Source organism: Synchiropus splendidus, chromosome 6 (genome assembly GCF_027744825.2).
Source record: "Synchiropus splendidus isolate RoL2022-P1 chromosome 6, RoL_Sspl_1.0, whole genome shotgun sequence".
NCBI classification, from domain to species: Eukaryota; Metazoa; Chordata; class Actinopteri; order Syngnathiformes; family Callionymidae; genus Synchiropus; species Synchiropus splendidus.
The window spans coordinates 5,202,875-5,225,897 of NC_071339.1; the positions used below are offsets into that span (position 1 = coordinate 5,202,875).

The 23,023-nt window shown below is 45.6% G+C and overlaps 1 protein-coding gene across 1 annotated transcript; it reads right to left on the bottom strand.

Annotated features, from left to right (window-relative positions):
- Positions 1-564: 564 nt before the first annotated feature.
- On the bottom strand, positions 565-22,226 carry rybpb (RING1 and YY1 binding protein b). Its single transcript, XM_053868249.1, has 5 exons — positions 22,086-22,226; positions 21,388-21,513; positions 4,277-4,582; positions 4,105-4,203; positions 565-2,853 (listed from the first exon to the last, which is right to left on the bottom strand). Exons 1-5 carry the CDS (start codon positions 22,109-22,111, stop codon positions 2,604-2,606), a joined length of 807 nt encoding a protein of 268 aa, XP_053724224.1. The 5' UTR covers positions 22,112-22,226; the 3' UTR covers positions 565-2,603.
- Between the last annotated feature and the right edge of the window lie 797 nt (positions 22,227-23,023).

The window sequence follows — 23,023 nt, forward strand, 5'->3', positions numbered from 1 at the left end:
ATTAACGTCAGAATTCTAACTTTGAAATCAGATTTCTAAGATTAAAGTACTTTGAAGTCATTAAAGTCAGAAACTTTAGATTGTCAGAATTCTCACATTAAAGTCAGAATTCTGCCTGTTTTTTCTTACTTCACTGGCCCAAAATCCTCTTCTGTACAAATGGGCCAAAGACTGGTTACAAACAGTAAGAGCCATTGTAGTCATGCAAGTCAGGCTAATAAAGGTAGCTGCTTCCTCACGAACATGTTTGAATCCGTACGTGACTCGGTGACGAAACATGTACAAAACAAGAGCAACTGTGTTGCGATGATTGGCTGTGAAAATTGTGATGGGCTTTCTGAACCTTCAGTCGGTGGTCGGAGCTTTTAGACGGCACATTAGCAGCTGGCGCTAAGCAGCCTCCGGAGAGACGGACGATTGAAAGCCGTCGTCGATAGCAGGAGTCTCGCGCCACGTCTCTCTTCACTAACGCACATCAGTAAAGTGCTGTCTCAGCGTCACACACGTCCAGGCAGGACGCCTTAACAAACAACACGGAGCAGCCGGGGAATAAATAACGTTAACAATTTTATTTGTGAAAAACTACAAGCAAAATTCATAAATAGACATTTTTCTATTCATTATTTGAAGCGGAGGGTGGGGGCGGGGAGAAATGAACAGGTTTAGCCTATAAGCGCAAAAGTCGTGCACATGCCAGAAACATGTATTATTTCAACATTATAAGCTAAGACAAGGAGGCGTGAGCTGCTGAGAACATGTCCACAACATCATGTGACCATTTCACAAGGGGAAACAATGACACACCAGATATAGCGCGAACGGAAAAACCAAAGGAACAAAATCAAACAAAGAATGGATTGTGGAACTTTGTCTATTTTTTGTGGCTTTTTCTTTATTTTTTTTTTGGTCTTTTTTATGTATCTTTTTAAACCGAACAATAACTTTTCAAAGCATTGTACAAGACATCGTTATAGGAAGAAATGTATCATACACTTATTGGAAATTCACGGTAAAGGTTATACAGTCAGTAAACAAGCATTTTTTTTTGTATATTTGGGTCTCTGACAAACAAAGCTAAAAAATGTAACCATCTTTACACAGTAAATTAAGGTTACTGGTCGCACACAAGAACAGAACTGCTTGCGCGGAAAGGAAACAAAATAAAATCCAGAGCTCTGATGCCATTTTCATAGTGTTTCGTTTTTGCACCTTTTTCAAACTATGTACACGTGATATTCAATATATAAGCAAACGGCAGAAGTCGTCGGTTGGGAGTGGTTCGGGAGATAAGGCAGGTGAGGACATGGCTTCTGGGGACCACTTCTGTTGGATTGCATTAGAAAGAAGGGGGAGGAGGGACTTGGTCTCGGGACAAATTGGCAAGACCTTCGAAGTTCATTCACATTTTTTGCTCACTTTGAACACTGACTCCACCTTTGTCTGAAGTTTGTCGCTGCATTTTAAGCACAGAACGAGTGGACAAATCTGGTGGGGGCGGGTGAGGAGGGCGGGGGGGAGAGGGGTCCTTCAGTGAGTGGACCTGTGGTGCCCCAAAGAATCCACTCACATCTGCACAGTGAACCCACCGGCGAGTGCAGCGGAGCCGAGCGGACAATAAGAACAACATAATCGGTGGATTATATTAGTCTTTATTTAAACTGTAATTCATCTCACACATTAGATAATTGCATTTCAAATTGTAATTCATCTGTCTATTTATCATGTCAATATGAAATTCCTTTGGTCCTTCAATAAATAAAACTAAGATATCATATACACATTTATTCTTTATACAATATTGAAGTCGGGAATGCAGAAAATATCAACAGCTTTTAGTGTTTTACACGACAGCCTACACTGTACAACTGCTAGAGCAAAACTGAATCGGACAATTGGAAGTTTTCGGGTGTTGACCTGCAGAGCGTAAGTCGACTGAGGGGGGCAGCGGTTCCCGACAGTGTTCAGAGTGAGACATTGTTGAGGAAAGTGGATTTGATTCATCAGCGCTTGCTTTATCACATGGGCTTGGTGGCCCGTCCCAGGTCACAGTGTCTCGAGCACCAGTGTGTGTCTGTGTGTCCTGTCAGTACACACTGTAAGAAAAACACTGAGGGGGCGATGGACTGGCAGAGCTGCGCCGCAAAGCATCAACATAAAAAAAAAAAAAAAAAAAAAAATGTATACAGGTGTATACGGGTAGTAATAAATAAGGGTAATAATAGATTAAAGTTATTAAAATGGTGGTGGTTACAGTGCCCAGCGGAGAAAATCTCTTTACAAAAACAAAGAAAATTGGCTTCACATCCACGTACAAATAGAAAACAGTACATACAAGTGTCCGGATGCTACTGCAGGAGGTTGGTGGGGTCGGGGGAGGCCTTTATTCCTTAAAGTCCAGTCCTCATTGTCTCTGTCCCATTGGATTATTCCTCAAGCAGGACGTTTGCTTGCCTCGCAACATCCCGGGGCGGTCGTGGAATGGAGGCAGAGCAGCCGCTGGGAAGGTGAAATCTCTCCCCTTGTAGAATCCATAGTGTTCAGAAAGGTGGGGCGACGGGGGAGTGGAGCGAGGGCGATGAGTCGGGGGGGGGAAGGGGCGGGGCTTAGAATGACTCATCGTGACCCACTGAGAGATCCCCTTTCGGGGTGGAGGCGCGGGACGAGCCTTTGTCCATGCTCTCTGAGCCGGAGCTCTGGTGCTGCTGTTCGGAGCCCGCGCTGGACGTGATGGTGGACGAGGACGTGGAGGAGGAGCGCGTCTTCTCCTTAAAGTCTGTTATGATCACCGTCACGTTTCCTACGGTGATGGCCAGCTGCTGGGCGGTGCTCCGGTCAATGTTCTTCAGTTTGGGCCTGTGACGGGGGAGAGACACATGAGTTACTCCTGCTGAGGCGTCGCACACACAACACCTTCCCTCCCCGGGTTTACTGAAGCCCTTTGAACACAACTGACACCACTGCATGCTGCCGCTCCACAGAATCGTTTCATGAACCTCTAACTTCGGTAAAGCAGGGGTTATAATAAGGAGCACTACTTTGGTGCTAGAACCCACATACACGGATCTGCCTTTGCTACAATGCGTACGGCCAGACAGACACAAAAAAACTTGCCAAGCTTGGAAAAGACGGGCACTAAAATTCCAGTTTCAATGGCAGCTTTGACTGCCATTACGGAAATGAAACACATTGAATTCCGCCGCTCCTGGAGTCGACTGACTGTCCCGTCCGAACCTTTGCGACTCCTCTTTGGCAGCATCCTCGCTGCACCCGTCTTCCTACAGTGTTTCAGTTGGGGCATGGAGTCTGTTCTGGCAGAGGTCAGTAAGGCTGCTTTCCATTACTAACTTCGAGGTCCAAGTGCCATTTCACCTCTGGCCTTCTGCTGAGACCCCAAGACTTTTAAGCTGCTCATACAGCATTTCAACAACTTCTGCACTTGCGTTGGCGGTTGCTGGTTTGGTTCATTTTCAGGTCTGAAAGGACGAGAACCAGGGTTTGCACTTGAGCTCAGGGCACCTGCCGGTGACACCATGAAGACCTTTCCCAAATATCAGAGATGAACACTTTGCTACTCCTCACGCTGCCTGTCAGTAACTGTGAAAATCTAAAGACATAATGGTTCTTTCAGTCCCACCAGAAGAAACTTTAGTGACCTGATTGTAAAGGGGGCGTCGTCTCTCCACACAAGCAAGAATGAGCCTTTAGCATTTCTAGGAAAAAAGGCAGCCGAGGTTTTGTCAACAGTTCTTGACATCACATATTTGGCAACGCAGTGAGCGGTTGGAGCCAGTTCCTGTTGGCCTCAATATTTAATCCAAGTCAACAAGTCAACTTAGTCTTTCGGAGTAGAAAGCGGGAGACTCCGCGAAAGTGTCAATTGTGTGTGCTCCTGCCAGGAAAGACGCTCAAACTGCTGCGCTTGTCAGTTGACACACAGTCAAAACAAGCGTGCTGGAAGTGCGAGTGGGCGTTTGCAGTTTAAAAAAAAAACGTCTTCGAGAATCATTTCCCACAAGCTGTGTTTGATTTCCTCTCAGAAGAAAAGCCGTGCGGTCATCGCCGCGAAACTGCAGCGTCGACGGAGGAAGCGGGCGTAACACACACCTGGAAATGTGAGAGTTCTTGTTGGTCTTTGTTGCGGACTTGCCCGACTGTATACTCTGTTTGTCGCTGGGGGGGCTCTGGTGGCTGTCTGACTTGGGTCTGTGGGAGAGTCACAGCAGTGAGCACCAGCCAGGAATGCACATGAAAGACAAGCGCCGGAGAGAAAACTCACCTGGTCTTTTTGCTGTTGGGTTTCTTTGTGACGGCGGGGACGACTTCCTTCTCTCTGTCGGGTTTGTCTTTGATCAGAGTTTCGATTTCGCTCTTCTCCTTCTCCGGCGTTTCTACCTCTGGAGTGTGGCTCTCCGGATGCTCGCTCTCTGGACGGCCCTCCATGAACGCCCGCTCCCCTTCGCTCTCTGGACGGTCCTTGTCCGTGCGCTCGCTCCTCTCCCTCCGCTCCTTCTTCGGGGGCGGGGGCATGGGGAACTGCTGAGCCACTTGCTGTGCCACAAGCTGGGAGTTGATCCTGGGTTTCCTGCAGAGGACACACAGGCAGATCAGCTTCACGGCTGTGCGCCGGCCGCTCCTGCGCTCCATCTGCACAGCTGCTTTCTCGCGGAGCGGCTCCGCTTGCAGCGCTAATCTCATTACCTCGCGGCTGCAATAAAATGAATGCACAGGATCACAAGGTGAGACATTTGCAGCACGTCACTTAGGCCGTTTAATCTGATTACCGGCGGGATGGCCCCATTTGTCACAGGCTGCGGCGAGCAGCCGCTCCACCCGCAGGCTGACAAATGTCAACAAAATTCTTGCTGTCTGAAGAGAGGGAATGAAAGAATAGAAACAATGACACTCCAGATGATGAAGGCTTTGGTACCTTGTCAGGTAAATATCAGGTCTGAGTGTGGCAGACGTCTGGGTGAAGCGAGCAGCAGCGGGTCTCCACTGGGGAGGATCGTGCCCATTCATGAGTGTTAGGAGCCGCGACCTTGCTACCCTGAGCTAAATCCTTTTCTGCAGTCTTCACTCATGCAACGGCAAAATGTGGTTTCACTCGACTCAGCAAATAGATGATGTGTGTCTACAGAGTGGGCGTCTTGAGAAGGCTGCGACATGTTGCGTCAATTCTGTCTTCTGAACGTGTGAAGTGTGTAGGAAACTAAAGCCAGTGCTCAACTGTCAGACAGAGCAACAGGGAAACCCACAGATAGTGAAGGAGGAACTGATACTGATAGCAAAGCAGGGCAAGGTTTTTTGTTCCAGTAGCCACAGCCCTCACCGGAGAGTGTCATAACAAATGAATACTTCAGATATTGTCAAGTTAAAGCAGAAATCCAAACAGAGTAGACAAAGATGATACAATGGAGGATTTTGCTCTTAATAAGAAAACATTTAAAGGTAAACACTTCAGAAGACGTCCTGTTTTTCCTCATGTTGTCCACAGTAACTTCAGTGAACACAATTTTTTTTTAAAAACTAAAAAAGATCCACCGGCTCAAGCCTCCCTGGCGGCCGCTGTGTCGCCACCATGTTCTTGAGCCAATGAAATCTGGCCTCACATCTCGGTGAGGCCAAAATTCTGTGGCACAATGAGAAGCGCAGCTGGAGGAAAGCTCTGGGAAGCTTGAAATGTGACCATGAGGCACAGGACCTCGATGAAGAGCAGGCTCACGTCCTGACCTGAAGGGTCAAGTGAGCCCAGTATGCTACTTATTTTTTCTGCAACTTGTTTGAAGCGAGTTCTACTCTAGAACTTTGCTTTGGTGCTTTATGCAGCTGTTGAAATCTGGTCGGGGCAGATGGATCGACAGGGACAACACATTTTGTCTCCATAGTAATGTTCTCCCCAGGGCTTTGGCTGCACAGAGGCCCCCTCCGCTGGGATCTTCCTGCAGAGATCCATGTTTGATGATTTATTGCCTTGATCCGATTGAACGGTGCAGAATGCAAACACCATTAAAGACAATGGTCAAGAACTTGATTCTGCACACACACTGACATGGTTCACACTTTTAAACAGGTTGTAACAGATGCTTTCCAAATGAAATAGAGGTTTTATATCATGCAATATAAGCTTTTGTCCAACACGCACCTCTAAGCGAGTACACTCCAACAGAAAGCATCTGGCAGGGAGGACAACTGCAGCAATCGACAGGGTCAAACTATAGCCAGCTACATGTGTAATCTCAGGGCAGCAGTGGGAAAACAGTGCAAGGAAAAAAACCACCAGCATCCACTCGCTCCAAAAGCCTGGCATGCAACTAAATATCCTGGCCCAGTGTGGCCACTCTGGAAGGCTCTCTCTCTCTTTTTCCCCCCTGAACACTGGTTAGCGACGTCAAGCAACTATCTGGACCTAGTTCTGGGGCTTGGCAGATTTTCCCCCTAAATCCAGTCCAGTGAACACTTGATGCACTGAACTGGATTTTCGACAAGTGTGAAGTTTGAGCAGTCATGGACTTTGTCAGCCTTGACAGTGGCTGTAGGAATTCTCTCCCGCGGTGAACAAAATAGTGCTGTCAAACTAAGGATGTGGACTTCAGGAGAGGGTGGTTTTCAGACGGCTACTTAAGTGGCCAACCGCAGCGTGTCAATTTGGCAACATCGCATTACCAGTCTAGCTGCTCTTGGTCTCACACCAACTCTCCAGCCTTATTATACAGGACAAGATTGCCACTGGAAACACTCTTGCAGTGTTTTTTCTCTCCATTCATTCATCCACTCATCAGGCCCACGTGATGAGACGACGGCTGATCGCACACACCGATCGATCAGGGAATAATAGAGCATCATGTTGTAATGCTGGCGCTCCGCTCGGGTCAATACGGCCGCTGTAGTGAATGCTGATGAACTGTGGAACCTTGATCCAGGATCCATTCCCTGCCGTGGGCTCACAGCGAAGCACCCGGGGGGGACTCCAAGAGGATGCTGACATGGGAAAGGACTTTCCTTCCCATCTCACATTCGCCACATAACCGATCTTCTCGTAATCAAATTGATTCCGGCTCCGTTTCAATCTTAATCACTTCCCGTGTTGAGTATTAGCGTTACAACATTTCATTAAGTCTAATTGCCCCACACAGGCTTCCAACAGAAAATGAATGAATAAATCACTTTAATTGCTTCTTTTAATGCACCAAAGAGTGTGGAGTTTTCAGCCGACGTATTACTGACTTCCACTTTGACAAAGGAGGCAGAAATATGTAGGTAGTTACTGCAAACTCTTATTCACACTGACAGAAGAAGAGGGCACGTACTATACCATTAGTTATTTTCAGACCAGCGGAAACCAAAAGGAGGAACTTGTGGGTCTTAAAAAGCCATCACCAGAGTAGAATGTCTTCACTGAGCGTGATGACTAATTCACTATTCGTTGTTGACTTCACATTTTACACGTGTAAAGCCACAGCCATGAGTCCTGCGCTCGTCGATAAAAACAGTTTGCGGCCCCAACCAAAAACACTGGCACATGTTAATCTACTTTTTCAATTTTGTGAGGCAGTCAAGGGCCCTTTGAAGACGACTTTGTACGCAGTACAGACAAACCCAAGCCAGACATTTTAACTCTTCTTACCAGCTGAAAGCCTCAATTACTTCAAAACTCTAGACAGATTGCTCTTCACTCTGATAAGCTTTGATGTACAGGAAGTACAATAATAAGTACAATAAGTCTGTCAAGGAGGTCATGCAAATGTCCAACTTTTAGTTCTGTTGGAAAATCAAAACCAGAGGAAGAGATTCAAATGAAGTTTTCTGGAGATGTTGAAGAAAAGAAAACAGAAAAGACAACAATGAATTTATATCTGGATCAATGCGACTTTTAAAATATTTATCAGACTCGGGAGACAGTGTCAGTAACCTTGCTGAGAGTGTGTGTGTGATTCAGTAACACAAGGTTGGGTGGCCTCCTTGACAGCGATAGGTCCCCACTCGAACTATGTCATGCCAGAAGAAAACATGTTCTAAATCACAACAGCAACAGACCACATCGGGAAAACACATTTGCAGTACTTCGCAAACAACCCTTGATCGGCACATAGAAACCAGCTCGCGAAAGAGTTGAGAAACGTGTTCAAGAAAGAAGACTATAAAAAAACAGCTTAAATATTTGGAACAAACTTTTCAAACCAGAATCAAAGAAGAACTTGAATTCAATCGTATGCCAGAAACTTGCAACTAGACACTGCAGCTGTTAACTTTCCGATGACTCTGACCAAAGTGACCTAACTGATCAATCGCTGAGCCAAGGTCTTGCACTCCGGATGAAAGCCACTGTTGCCACCATCGTAACCGAACGGTCGAGGTAGTCCACTGCATGTGGGACGACCAGCCGCACCTCTAGGGGGAGAGGACGATTGCACGACACAGAGCGCTGTACGTCAGACCAGGGCAGTTATTGTGAGTCACACTTGACTACATACTGACAGGGACAACGGAAAGCACAGGAAAGTGACGGAAAATGTCATGACAGATGTCTGTTGCTCGCAGAAAAAAAGTTGCACATCCAGCCAGACACAAGAAGAGACAGACCACATGATGACTGCAGATTGCGAGAGATTTGCTTCTCATTGAAACACAATTTTTTTTTATCATGCTGTAAATGTCGTACACAATGCCGGGCTTCTACGTGCTGCAGTGCAAGATATTGAATATTAAAAAAATAAAAAAAAACATCTGCTGGCCGCAAAATGTGCGAAGTATGATGTAAGTCGAGCAGGTCGAAAGTCGGATGTGTCATTTTTTTGTTTGTCATCTGGGTGGTTCAGTGAGGGCTGGTTGCACGGCCAGAGTCTCAAAAAATCCTGGCTGAAATCCTCCGCTGTCAGTCACCCCCTGGACTGACTGAATTTCTCTGGAACTCTGAGGGCTAGTTCTACCTGCTGTCCCAATGAGCCAGTTGCTATCAGCAATACATAAAACAGTGTTAATGTAGGGGCACATTTTAGGGTGAAAAAATATATTTGTCTCAATGAGCAGCTCAGCAGAAGTCTGGCCTGATTCAACTCGAGAGGTCGAAGGGTCAGGTGGTTCAAACCCACAAGAGCATCGGAAGCATTCAAAATGTGACACTTGTGAACTGTACCTAATGGGCCCATATTAGTCACACGTAGATGAAAAGACATCAGGGTGTCAGGCATGAGCTCAAGCACCAGTGGCCCAATCTTGCAAAAACATTTTGTTTGGCAACGTGTGCAGATGATCAATCTCTCACTGACTCACCACCTTCGCCTCCCGGGGAGGCGAGGCACAAGCCCGAGCCAGAGATTTGTGTCAGGAATGAAGGCAGAAGCTGGCAGAAGCTGTCTGGGCAGTTGCGCGGCCATTCAGTGCCAGCTGTAAGTCAGCCACAGGTTAAAGCCGGTATGACCAGCCCCCTTTCATTCACTGGCCGCTCGTGTCATCTGCGCTGACTTATTTACAAGGGCGGAGAGAGAGAGCACAAGTGTGTCACTAGCACTGAATCAATAATTCAGCTGAAGTCACTCGTGTCCCTGGTTAAATATAGATGACAATTACAACGGTTATCAACACTGGAAAGAGCTCAATCCTGGCGGGAACAAAACAGGACAATCTTGTTTATGTGACAAGACAATTACTCAGTCATGCTGCTCAACAAGAGGACATCACTGTTGGAGGATCATTTTGCTTCTTACACCCAGCGATCCAGTGAGCGAGATGGTTCCAGAAATCACGAGGCACATGAGAAATCTGCCAAAGCACACTCTTCCACACGTTTCTGACCGGCCATCAACGTTTCCTTTCTGTGTGTGATAAAGCCAAAGCAAAGATTTGTCCAACAGCCAGAATACTTGGCTCGCTGATTTGGCACATTGTTGCTGCATAATTGAGTCATTCATAAACATACTAGCTTCTGGGACAAAAGCAATAGTTTTTATTCTGTTTTTGAGGGGAGAGGAAGAAGGGACAACAGCTTTGCACGTCCATAACAACCGACAATGAGCGAGAGCAGTCACTCAGCATCATCTTTCACTACACATAGAAAAGATCAACAGAACGTTCCCTTTAAAATCTCAGCATAGATGGGCCCTTTGCAGCAAATGCCACGGTCACAACCCAGATCACTGTTGTAAAGGGCTGTCATACACAAGAGGCAGAAGTTTGCACAGCCCAAGTCACAGGCTGAACATAATCACTGTCCGTTTTATTTATTGGAGGAGGTTACTTTCAACACAAAGCTTGGATATGGTGAGCTTCAAAACTCACACGTTTTCCTCCTCTTGCTCAGTCAACTCACAACTCAGGGGACAGTCTGGTTTTCTTCTTGAAGCACAATCAATCATCCGCTTTTTCTTTTTTTTTTTCTTGACACAAAAATATCCACTTGTTTCCATTAATGGGCAGAGCGCTAATCTTTAAAGGTCATCGACATCTTTGTCCGTGGTCTAGTTGTTTATGCAACAACTAAATTAGTCTTGAGACAGCTTTCCACTTTGCATATGTGCCTCTTGTGTGCCACAACAATGACTTGGCAGGCTGGATTCAGCGCATGAGCATTGAGCTTGACGCAAGCAATGTAGTAGAAGGCACTTTTGATGAACGTCCCTTCTGCTACGATGCCACTTCGGAGATTAAAATGAAAATTCATCTATCCAACCTTAAACTTTGCAAAAACAATGGCCTTCAACAACGACTGACATCACCCAAACAAAACACAGAGGCTGATTCAATTGCCGTTTTTTTTAAGTCACAAAAAGCCAATACCAATTTTTGCTGACAAAAAAAGCTTAATATACAATAAAAAGGTTTTATTCACTTTTCAGTGAACAATGAATCAAACCACACATTGATTTCACTAGTCACTTGTTAAATACTGTATATACTGTTGCCATTGAACCTGACAGACGGCTCCTCTTTTCATCGACTACATGTCCAGGTATTAGTTGCTGATACCACACCTCTGGTCTTCAACAACTCAACTTGGCGACATCTCCAAAACAAACTTTATTAGCATTAGTTTCTCCTGCGGATCGCTCCAGTTAGCATTCATTTGTTAGCCTCTTGGTAGCACTCAAATTCGGTGCAGTGATTTAATGCTGTGTCTGAGTCTGTGGGTGGACACTTGGTGAACTGCAGTTTGGTTGTAATTTTCCTGGTCATGCCTGCAGCTGTAGGTCTAGTCTGCAAGCAGTGCTGCAGCATCACAATCAAGTTGTGTGATTTTCCAGAAAAATGTTTCGTCATTTCTGTCTATATTGTGATGAAAAAATATGACGTAAATCCATAACATAGAATGACATAAAAGTGGCTGAGCCAAGCCAGAGAATTTTGCTAACACCATTGTACAAGAGCACAATTCCGGTCATTTCAACAAATACATGACCACAGATGTAAGCAATTCAACCTAAATCGACTTATAGAGCACCTGATGCTGCCAATGAAAACGTCTGCGGAAAAGCTGTGGGAGTGTGTCAAGTGGACGAAGGCCGCAGTTAAACCGTTTCTCACTGCAGGGGCTTAGAGCGCATTACCTCGCAATTGCAGGACAATAGGTCATGATTGACAGCTCCTCTTCCGTGCTCCACTCAATTCCACTATTAACTGGAAGATGGAGTGGGAACACATCCTCCACAGGATGCCGAGAAAGAACTATCATCACGCTTTAACACTCCTAATTCAGGCAGGATCACACCAGCATTTAGGCTGCTCCACTACCTTCGACGCACACCTCTGCTCTCGACAGCCCTCGCTGCGCTTCGAAACTCTTTCGGGGGGGGAAAAAAAAAAACAAGTGGCCTTTGTGGAGAGACATAGTAATGAAGACAGTGAGTGAATGGTTAGGAAAGCCCTCATTAACACAACTCTTTTACTTGAAGTGCTGTGAAGAACAAGCAATTATTTCCTGCCACGCTGAGTGAATGCAGAGGCAGACGGCGGGGTGGCGAGCGGAGAGGGTGAGACACAAACAACAGACAACAGGGGTCTTTGAGGACGGACGGGCCGCTGAAGAGCCAAGACTTCCCACTTGCTTGTTTGAGCTGATACAACAACTGCAGAGCAAACATGGATTTTTGCTCTTCTCCTGGTGACACCAGTTATTTATATCCTGAGTCCCTTCATTTTCCAGACACACAATTTTGCAATGGCAGGCTTGCACTCAAAAGAAGTGGAGTGTTAAAGCTGAAATATTTGAACACCTGATGTCATCGTGCAAATTGAAACGCATTATTAAGCACGTGTGACCTGACAAAAATGTGGAAGAAGTCGGTCTGCGCGCAGGTTAAGCATTCATGGTCAATGTTTTGATATGCTGGAAACAATTCCTCGACCAAAATGCCTTCACTCCCAGGTCACTGGCTTGATGTGAGTGGCATCTAAACAACGCTTGTTCAGTAACAGCAGTCTGCTTTGATTACTGAGTGGAACCTCGATGATGGAGCAGAGCCAAGCGTTTGCTGATGGAATACATAAAGAAGCGGCTCTGCTGGCTTCAAGTTTGACATTCCCACTATCCAAATTTCACATTCAGTGTTATGACATGCTGAAGATGGATACATTTGAGCTGAAATGACTAGTTAAATAACGATAAAAATAGAAAGTTACATCAAACACTGCTTTGAATATGCAAATTCACCTGACAGACTCATAAAAGCAGCTCAGATTCAACTCCAGCTTCACCCAGCACATTAAATCCCATTTTCATGATGTGGTTATGTCTACATTGTTATTATAGTGTAATGATACATATCATTTAGACAGGGAGAAACAGACGTGACAACTTCTTCTTGATCAACATGGAACGCAGCGGATCAGTCTCCGCGAGCTTTGAGTCAGCTGTGTGAGTGCACCCGAGAGGTCGAATGAGGACAGCACCTGAAGAGCCGCCTGGGGCAATCTTGCTTTCCAAATCTGTCTCCCTCTCTCTCTCTGTCCACAGAGGCATTAAAACATTCACTTCTCCGTCTGCCCAATCCTGTCAAGATTTTGAGGACTTCATGCCAATTTCACCTCAATATTTCAAAGGAAAGAAGAAAAATGCACGGAACGCTGCAATGACTACGTTTGACGGTTTCACCTTGTAATGCAATCTGATTTATCCCGACAAGGAAATTTACACCGACATCCATCAAAAAAGGCTCATGCAGTTGAAGGTATGTGATTACGACAGAGTGGCATTTACACACCAATGGGGAAATGCAGAAATCTGTTTGAATATTTAAGTCCTATCACCCTGATGGTAACGGCAAGTGACATGCATAATTTATATAACTACCATTCGTGCTGCTGACAACTCCAACACACAATCATCGCTGGCTTCCACTGACACACACAGCGTGCGCAAAAGCAGATCGCATCATGATGACAAATATCTACTCAAAGTTACACAAAAAAGGGGAAAATGCGAATATGTAAAACTAAAATTTTATTGTCCTCACCATCATTGTCATGACATCTAATTTACAAATGAATCTATGGTGACTAAAGTAAGTAATGTTTAAGTGTATTTGCTCTTGAGTTTATACCAACACATGTTAAACAACAGAAGCCACTTTACAATGCACATTATTTTCCTTTACCACCAGTGCCAATTGGTATTCCACAAAAAGCATCCTCTCAGTATCCAAGTGCTTTGTGCTTGTTATGAACTGCTTTTACACTTGATTTTCTGATTCAATCTAGATCAATAAATGGAAAACAAAGCTCAGGAGTGGGACTCAATTAAAAACAAAAACAATTTAATTTTTTAATAGCAACTAAGGAAGTTATTATTTGCGACTAAGCACATTTTAATACCAGAAAGATCCAATTGAGGCATCAGGGTTCAGGTGCTATGAAGTGCACAGAAAAAGGCTTGTAGAAACGTAATTCTTCAGACATCATGGCAGCTTTAAAACAAATCCACACACCCCCAGTTTCCCACATCCTCTACTCTGTGCAAGAAAAATCCAGATCAGGCTCTTTCTAGCGTCTCACATTGGGCCAGCGATGATATAGAGATCCAGATTGTACATCAGAGCGTCATCCAGACTGACGAAAACAAAATATTTGCTGTGCTGTTCTGTTCCTCAGCTGCCAGTGTCGATAAAAATTTCACAGCGTCTGACGCTCTCCGTCAACTCATCAGAGGAAGAATTGTTAACTTTGCTGTCTCCTTGTACACAGACAAGGCTTTATTTTGGTTCCACTGGGAAATGAAGCAGACAGACGGCAAGGCAGACACTGAAAAGCACTGCACGCAGGCGAGCTCCTTCCATCCTGCTTACCATTACTCATCGCTTTCCCTCCTTTCCACTCTGCCGTTATCTCTTTTGTCCAACCTTCCCAACTCCCTCTTCTTAACTTCATGTCAGCGTCTCCTGCTGATTTGTGTGCAAGTAATCTGTGAAGTCACCCAGTACGCACAGGCGTCCCGTCCGTTGCTTGCCAGTCGCGTCAACACAAATGCAGCCGGGTTTGAATTTACTTAACATATCATTATGCCGAACCTCCCGAGGGCATGCCACACTTCCGCAGCATGGTACCGCAATCTGCACGAGTGCAATAACATCAAAAGCCAAGGACGACCAACCGCAGCAACATGACTCCACATGGTCAGACAAAGAGTCCACTACCACTCGGTCTGGCCAACGGTCGAGAAGGCTTCTCTCAGTTCATTGAAAAACACTCTCCAGGGATGAGCTTAAGAAATGGTTGTCAACTTTCTCCTACAATGCCAAATGATGTGCTTCGGTGGGTTTCAGACTCGGGAGAGTCCTGGCTGAGTGGGCAAATGCCCCTTGCAGCCCTTCACTCCTCCTTCCTTGAACACACAATCACTCCATTCTGTCCCTTGAGTGACGCGCTTCTCTCCTCCACTTGTGCATTATTTTGTGCTGCCGTTTTTCATGTAACAACTCCCTTGTTCCCTCTCTCCTTGTCCTCGTGTGCCTCTTTGTGAGAGACAGCGCGCCGTTTTGCTTCCGAGCTCGTTTGCTTGCTTTGTCTTTTTTTCTTCTTCCCCCTCATTGAGCTCTGATTCAACGGCTCTCGCAACATTTCTGTTTTGTAAGATTGCCAGATTGGCTATTGTATTCAAATCACTCACACTCTGCCAAATCCCATGAAGTAATTAGGAACTTTTTAATCCAGCAATTAACACATAAAGATTAGTTCTTCACACACCCACCCTGTCGCTCAGGGCTCTGGTGCAGATTCCGATAATGCTGGATAAGCAAAAGCACTTTCGTCTGAATGGGGGCAGCTGTGTATGGCAGGGAACAGGGGTCCGGGGGAGATGCAGATATAAACGTCTCTTATGTAATGCCATTATACAAATCTATTCACAATTCATAGGACAGCCATAGAATGCATGGATTATAATGAATCTGTTCCATCACTTTAAGAATGGAGCAACACACCAACACGTTTACCAGTAATTCAGCTGCTTGACATAAACATTTCTGTCACCCACTACAGCTGATAAAATCATGATCAATTCTCCTCAATGCGAGTCTTAATCTTCTGAGCTCACCGATGTTATTACACCTGACTCACTGTAATCCCCAATTTACACTAGAGGGCGGAGGCGGAGTGGACGCAGAGCTTTATCAAAAAGAATGAATAATTTTCAGTCTGTCAATTTACACCGTGGGCTGAGTGGCGCAGAGCTCAGCGTCTACTCCGAATTTTCACACAGTGCACGGCAGCACCGCTTCAAGTTGGAGTGCAGGCATGAAATCGGTGGGCGAAAAAGCAACGCAGATCCAGGAAATTTTCGTGACAAAAGACGACGTGTAGGTGTTAGGAGCACTTTATTGTGAATGTAAACAGTATGTCATAACCAGCTAACATGACCTACAATGCCTTCTTGGAGCAATTTGTTAACATGGATATGAGGCTTTCATATTGGAGGTCGAGCGTCGGCACATTCACTCGGGATTTATGGAATTTGTGGATTTGACGCTAGGTATCAACTTTTTCTGTCTTATTTTTTAGTATATAGCAAGAGTCACTTTCTCCAATTACTCATTTTGAGAGCAAGCATACTGGGTGGGGATGGTTTCCCATTGGATGGTGTCAGTTTGTGAAGGACTGCAGGACTGACAATTCTCTAGTGACCGAGTGGAGAACAACCTCAATTCTCTAGTGACCGAGTGGAGAACAACCACGCTGCTACTGTTCCAGGGCAACTCCACGTGGTGGAAGCACAGTCGGTTTGCTTGTTAAACTGCTGCAGAGTCTCGCCTCTGCATGAGCATAACAAAGACAGGGTCCATATCATACGATGACCACCATATATTTATAATGGAGTGAGTAGAGGCTGTACCTGGGATCAAAGCAGAAGAAGATCTCTCTATTATAAGTCATCACTTTCTCTGCTGATAAAAGGCCTGACTAATTCAAACACATGGACAAGAAAGAGAGAAAACAGAGGAAGACAGATACAACAACAGCTTGTATGACTTGTATGTGCTGGTGAGGAAAATATGTGAAGAACCTCATAATAATAGTGTATAATAGAGAGCGTTCAATGTGAAATATATTATAATCTTTATGAACTTGAGGAAATGTATACATCGACGCAAGTGAAACAGCACTGAGGCATTTGTGTCTTTCAAAGTATGTTTACCAAGACGGAAATTAAAGGTGATTCGGAAGCTACCTCGCTGTCGAGAGGTAGATATTCATTTCTCTCTTTAAAACGTAAACAACATGACTGCATTGCTGTCTTCTGACATTGACATACAATTGAGTATTTTTTTCAGTGACATGAAAAATCTGCACAAAAATGAAATAGAGCCTTGGATGCGCCGCACCAAGCAGACCGACATCTATTACTGATACAGTGCCTCAGTATGTTTAATTTACTAATGCAATCCGCAAGCACAAGTCAATAATCTATTTCAGCTGCACAACAGGTAATGACGGATTTTAATCTCAGTATTCCAATATAATTAATTTTGTGAAGGTCAAACACAAAGCCCCGTCACAAATGGACGACAGACAGAACCTGTGAATCCTGTCGGCTTTGTCTGTTCAAGCTAAATGTATGATTATGTATCAGGATGTAAATTGAATATTTATTAATTGAACAGGATTTGTGAGGGGGGAAGATTTGGATCATCTTGGATGACAAAGTTAGGCATGGAGGACTGAGAAAAAGAAATAAGGCAGACAACTAATAATGTGTAGATGAGGTTTATGACACAGGATTAAAAGAGTTGATGAGGTTTCATGAAACAGTGTCCTGACTTTCAGTGGACATCAGATGGCACTGTCTGCTGCAAATTGTTTGGACTTCAACAACACATTCAATGAAACCTCGCATCATTTTGAAATCATGAGCGCCATCTAGTGGCTTCTGAAAAATACTGTTTCATACTGTCACCTCATCATCCCAACACTAAAGAGAACCGTTGGGGTTCATGGATGTTATAAAGGAGGCTAGGAAGAGGACCTGTGTGACTCGGGAGGAGGCGGACACTGACTTGCTGGGGCAACCCCTGAAGGGAAATGCCAAAGAAGCAAGCGCATCATCTAAGCCTGCAATGAGACTTGTAAACACACAAACTGAACTTGCTCATTTTCAAAATTAAAGAAAGGATTTTTAAGAGATCACCAAATACAATGTTTACTGAGTCATAAGACAAAAAAGAGGAGTTAATCAAAGAATGGTGAGCAAGGGACACCAGTCTTTGTCAATGCTGCTCTGGAAAAAAATGCAAACTGACAAAAGGAATCATTTTTCTAACTATTTCTGGACATACATTATAGTATTTTTTTCCCACCAGCAAAAGCAACAAATAATGTTACATGCTGTATCATCTGATCTCACAGGGTTTAAAACAGAGAGGCGAGCACCTTTGTCAGCTGGGGGCTCCAACATCCCACAGCTCTGTCTCCAGTCTTCAAATATAATTCATTTAATCTATCAGTCAATTCTCAATTTCAAATTATAAAACTGCTGCAATGAGTTCAACCAGTCTCGGCATCATGCAGAGGTGGACAGCTCTGAAATGGTCAAAACACCCGTCAGAGACGGAGAAACCTCCAGACTTCCTGTGATCCCAGCCATCTATCACCTTCAGAGGCCTTCTAATGGTTTCTCTCTGCGCCCTGCGGCTGCCGAAGGTGAGTACCAAACACCGCCACAAAGCAAACTGATGCGCGGCATCGCCGGTGTCATTTTCACACAGCTGCCCTTAAACATTTACATACGAGCCCATGCAGCTCACTGGGGGTGTTAATGCTGGCTGTTATCAGATTTCTGAAGCCATGAATGCTGACTGCAGAAGCTGCAAACTTGGGACTACTTAGACTTGCAGATCAGCAGCAAGGTCAGGTGCAAAAGGCTTTCTTGAGTGCTTTCTTGATCAAGAGTCAAGAGTTGCTGAGGCTACATATAGCCTACTTGAATATCAGGTTACATCACCAAGCTGGACTGGGTCAACAGGTTTGCTCGACCGGGAAGGAGAGGGCCTCCTGACTCCGCACACTGCTGCAAGAGCCGGCGCTTTGCTCTCATTAACGCAAGCTCGTGGCTTTATTAGCACCGATCGCACCTGTACGCCTGACTCTCACCTGCCTTTCTGAGTCCTGGTAATAGACAAGGCGCATAACAAGTCTGGCCAGGTTGTTAACTGCATGCTGTCCTTTTGCAATGGATGGTGTACACGCTCACCAGCAACACCTGCAGCAACAGCTGGCGGCACGCTGGCAGGCTGAGGGGAATCGCTGCTAAATATTCATTTGATGCAAGCACTTAAGGAGAGCTAGCATTTGTCAACAACAGTTGTCAGTAATAAAATCTCACCATCGTCTGAGCCTTCGCAAGTGAGGCCTCAAATCTGTTTCTGTGAATTAATGAGCGCTTAATACCATTTGATCCCTTTTATAGAATTCCTTAAAATCAATTCAAGCCATTGCATTCGTCCGTCTGTTTAAATTAGGAGCCAGGAAGTGTTGTAGTGGCACATCATAATTCAGCGTTAGATTCTGAGAGGTGCCACATCAAATTGATGTTTTTAGCTATATAAGAGCAATTACACTGTCCACAGCGCCCGTCAGTTGAAAATGTCACAGTACATTAGGTCACTGAGAAAAAGAACTAGGCCACTTTTTAGGAAAACTGTGCCGCAATGTTTTAGCAATATACATCTTTATTACTGAGTCGTTCATCAACTTTTTTGACGAGATTTTTCAGACGATCACAGGCAGAGCCACTTCCTCTCTACGGAGCACCTTTAAAAACATTTACAATCAGCTGGTAGATATTGCCTGGATTTCCACCCTACACTGATCAATTCAAAATACTTCTGTGGCATCTTTATGGTGTCAGGCAACGTAGTTGTATACAGGATAGGTACTGACAAAGGTGACTCTGATCATGAAAACCCAAACAGAACTACACAGGATAGATACTGACAAAGGTGACTGAAAACCCAAAGAGAACTACACAGGATAGGTACTGACAAAGGTGACTGAAAACCCAAAGAGAACTACACAGGATAGGTACTGACAAAGGTGACTGAAAACCCAAAGAGAACTACACAGGATAGGTACTGACAAAGGTGACTGAAAACCCAAAGAGAACTACACAGGATAGGTACTGACAAAGGTGACTGAAAACCCAAAGAGAACTACACAGGATAGGTACTGACAAAGGTGACTCCGATCATGAAAACCCAAACAGAACTACACAGGATAGGTACTGACAAAGGTGACTGAAAACCCAAACAGAACTACACAGGATAGGTACTGACAAAGGTGACTGAAAACCCAAACAGAACTACACAGGATAGGTACTGACAAAGGTGACTGAAAACCCAAAGAGAACTACACAGGATAGGTACTGACAAAGGTGACTGAAAACCCAAAGAGAACTACACAGGATAGGTACTGACAAAGGTGACTCCGATCATGAAAACCCAAAGAGAACTACACAGGATAGGTACTGACAAAGGTGACTGAAAACCCAAACAGAACTACACAGGATAGGTACTGACAAAGGTGACTCCGATCATGAAAACCCAAAGAGAACTACACAGGACAGGTACTGACAAAGGTGACTGAAAACCCAAAGAGAACTAGCCGTCCTGTCTGCTGGCATCGAACAAAGACCTGCTCACAACAGTATTTGGACATCATGGATCTTTAGATAATAAAAAAAAATCCAAGTTCACTTGAGCAAAACCCTCCCAAAGAGCATGTTGTGTCAACCTTGGCAGTGATACAGTAGAAAAGAGCTCATTACCTGGCATTAAATTAAAGGGCCAGCTGACAACGTGGCGTTAATGAGAGGTTAAGTACTGAGACAGAACAGGAATATGTGACAGCCAGTCTGATGATGTCATTTACCAAGAAGAGGCAAGTGGGCTGTTGCCAAGGCACCGTGGTAGGATGCAATGACGAGCTTGTCTCCACTTCCTCTTTTGCGGCGCGTGCTCAGCCTACATCATCAGCTGTGCTCTGAAGCAACATGCTTCTAGGGAAAAGAAGCGAGGGGGAGGGGAAGCAGACAATTAAGACTCAACTCCATTTTTTCGATTCTCAGTAAATCAGCGTGGAGCTCAAAAGCAGCAGTGGCGCGTCAGTCATTGTAAAAACCACAGCTGGAAAGGTTAGAGTGCAGGGGACTTTGTCGAGCCGCCGAGCCACAAGTGACTCATTTATCTCGCCGTGCAACTGATGACATGGGCAAACCAATTGCACATATCTACTGTCGAACCTTCCCCACAGCTGAAGCGGGCGGTAAACACTGAACCGAAAGGAAATCCCACCAAGACACTGGAGTTGCACTCTGTCTTCGCAGCACTTTCCCATAAGACATGACGGTCTTCTGCTCACATCACCAGTCTCATTGTCACTGGCGCTCCAGGGACGCGTCTGGCACATCGCGTAGATGTGATTAATGCACAAGAATGTTCAAACAGCGCTTGTAAACAAGACAGTGTGGTGTTCGCAGTTTGGAGTTCCACAAGTGACCGGTGAAAAAATACATCTAAAAAGAACATCTGGCATTTATCTAGCAGCCTGTTCGTGAGCTTCACCTATGCATCTGGTGCTGGACAGACAGATCTCACTGGTCGGGGTATTAAAAAGCCTTATTTCACGTGCCATACCATGCAAACTCAAACCTTCTTCCTGGCGTTGCAGAGCACCTCTTCCACCCAGCATCTCACAGACGCAACACAAGCCATCGGAGAACGAAAACTGGATCAATCCAGAGTGCGTCCATCAACAAGTCCTCGCACACAAATATAAGGCTGTCGATCAAAGTTGACATTCCCTTCAATCGCGATGCAACGCTGCTGCAGCCAGCGGAGCAGAGGAGAAAAGCAGACGCTCAGAGAGAGAGAGAGCGCGAGGGAGCGATGGAGGGTGAGGGAGCGACGTTACCTTGTGGATGTGCCCTTCCTCACATCGCAGATGCTGCATTTAAACGCCTCGGCCGTGTTCCTGAAGGTGCACACGCTGCAGTCCCAGTAGCCGTCGTCAGCCGCTTGTTTCGCTTGTCTTTTTGGCCTTGAACAAACCACACAAACGTCAAGTTAGTTCCCACTGACACGTTCCACCAATTAACACGCAATCGGCGTACGGACGACAACAGCCGCCGCGCGAGCCGCCAGCGACTCGGCGCCGGACAAAGCGCGCTGGGGTTGTCACGGCGAAGGAACGGCTCGAGTCCCGGCAAGTCGCGGGTCGGAGCGTCCGCTTGTGTTGCCTGCTAGGCTAGCAAACAGGCAGGCACGCGAGCGACGCTAGACATTTCGGCATCGACGCGAGGCACGTCGCCGCACAAAACCCACAGCAAACCGCGTCCATTTCGACGTCGACCCCGCGAAGGGGCTTCACCGAGCCGGAAGAAGGTCCCGGAGAATGCCGGGCGTCTCCTGCGAAAAACATCCCTTTGTCTGCTAAGTGACGGGCTCGTACGGGAGCGAGAAGCCGCCATAGTGACTGCACTATTCTAGCTAGCTGTGGCACACCAGCCGAGGAAAAAAAAAGAGGCGAAGCGATCCGCGAGTCAAGCCTCCGAAATAACGCGTCCACGACGCCCCGAACCGGGGTGAAGCGACGGCGGCCGGCGGCTTTACCTTGTCGGGCTCTTCTTGTCGCCCATGGTGGAGAGTAATCCTCGGGAATAAGAAGGAAAAAGGTGAGTCGGTGAGTGTAGTGGGATCCAGCTCGAGCCGCTGCTGAAGCTGCTGGCTGTCGGGCTCCACTCAGCGCTGGCTCCAGGCACGGCGCTGGGCCACGTGACCGCCTCTCCGCCAATCACGGCTCGGCTGGGTTTAAAAGTCTGGATGGATATTGAGGATGGGTTTTAATAGAATCGAGGAAGTTTGGACATAACCCGGCTGTTTATGGCGCTCCTGCCATCCCTATACAACCGGCAAGGATTTCAATGCACGCCATCAATTAAACAAAAAACAATGACTCTTAATGACATCCTTCGGAGATTTAAAGCGCGTGCATTATTAGCATAAATGCACAATATAAATGTGCATAAAGAGGATCTGCAGCGGCTCCGTTGGGAGGAGCAAGCTCCTGTTCACTCCATGTTCCAGACGTCACTTGACCTGACTTCACCCTCCTGTCTGTGTTCGCTGCAAGTGCACTGCTTCCCTGATTTTCTTTTCTCCTTTACCGTAATAATAATGCTGCAAGGGAATGTAATGAGGATTTAGACCTCTGATAAGGTGTGTGATGGACGGACACTTCTTTAACAACATACAATGGAATTACCCCAGAAGATCACTGAATTTATGTTGCTGTGACTCCAGAATGCTTGACTATATTCTCAAAAAAGAGAGATCATGGCAATATAAAATGCACAAAATGTAGTCATGAATTGAAACTTCAGATTAGCTATATTTGAAGAAATTGTTTATAGCACTTTCCCAGAACAGGTTGACAAATATCAGGAGAATAATGCAGAATATGAAAAGCTCGGTGAGACGCACTTCATCAGAAAACCCCCTGTCTTTGGATAGCCAGAAATAATTGAGCATTTTGAAAACCCACACTCGCA

Coding starts and splice junctions, on each gene's coding strand:
- rybpb (XM_053868249.1), bottom strand. CDS start 22,111: ATGGGCGACAAGAAGAGCCCGACAAG. Junction 21,514..22,085: donor GACAAGAAGAGCCCGACAAG/GTAAAGCCGCCG, acceptor GGTTTGTTCAAG/GCCAAAAAGACAAGCGAAAC. Junction 4,583..21,387: donor AGGAAGGGCACATCCACAAG/GTAACGTCGCTC, acceptor TGTCCTCTGCAG/GAAACCCAGGATCAACTCCC.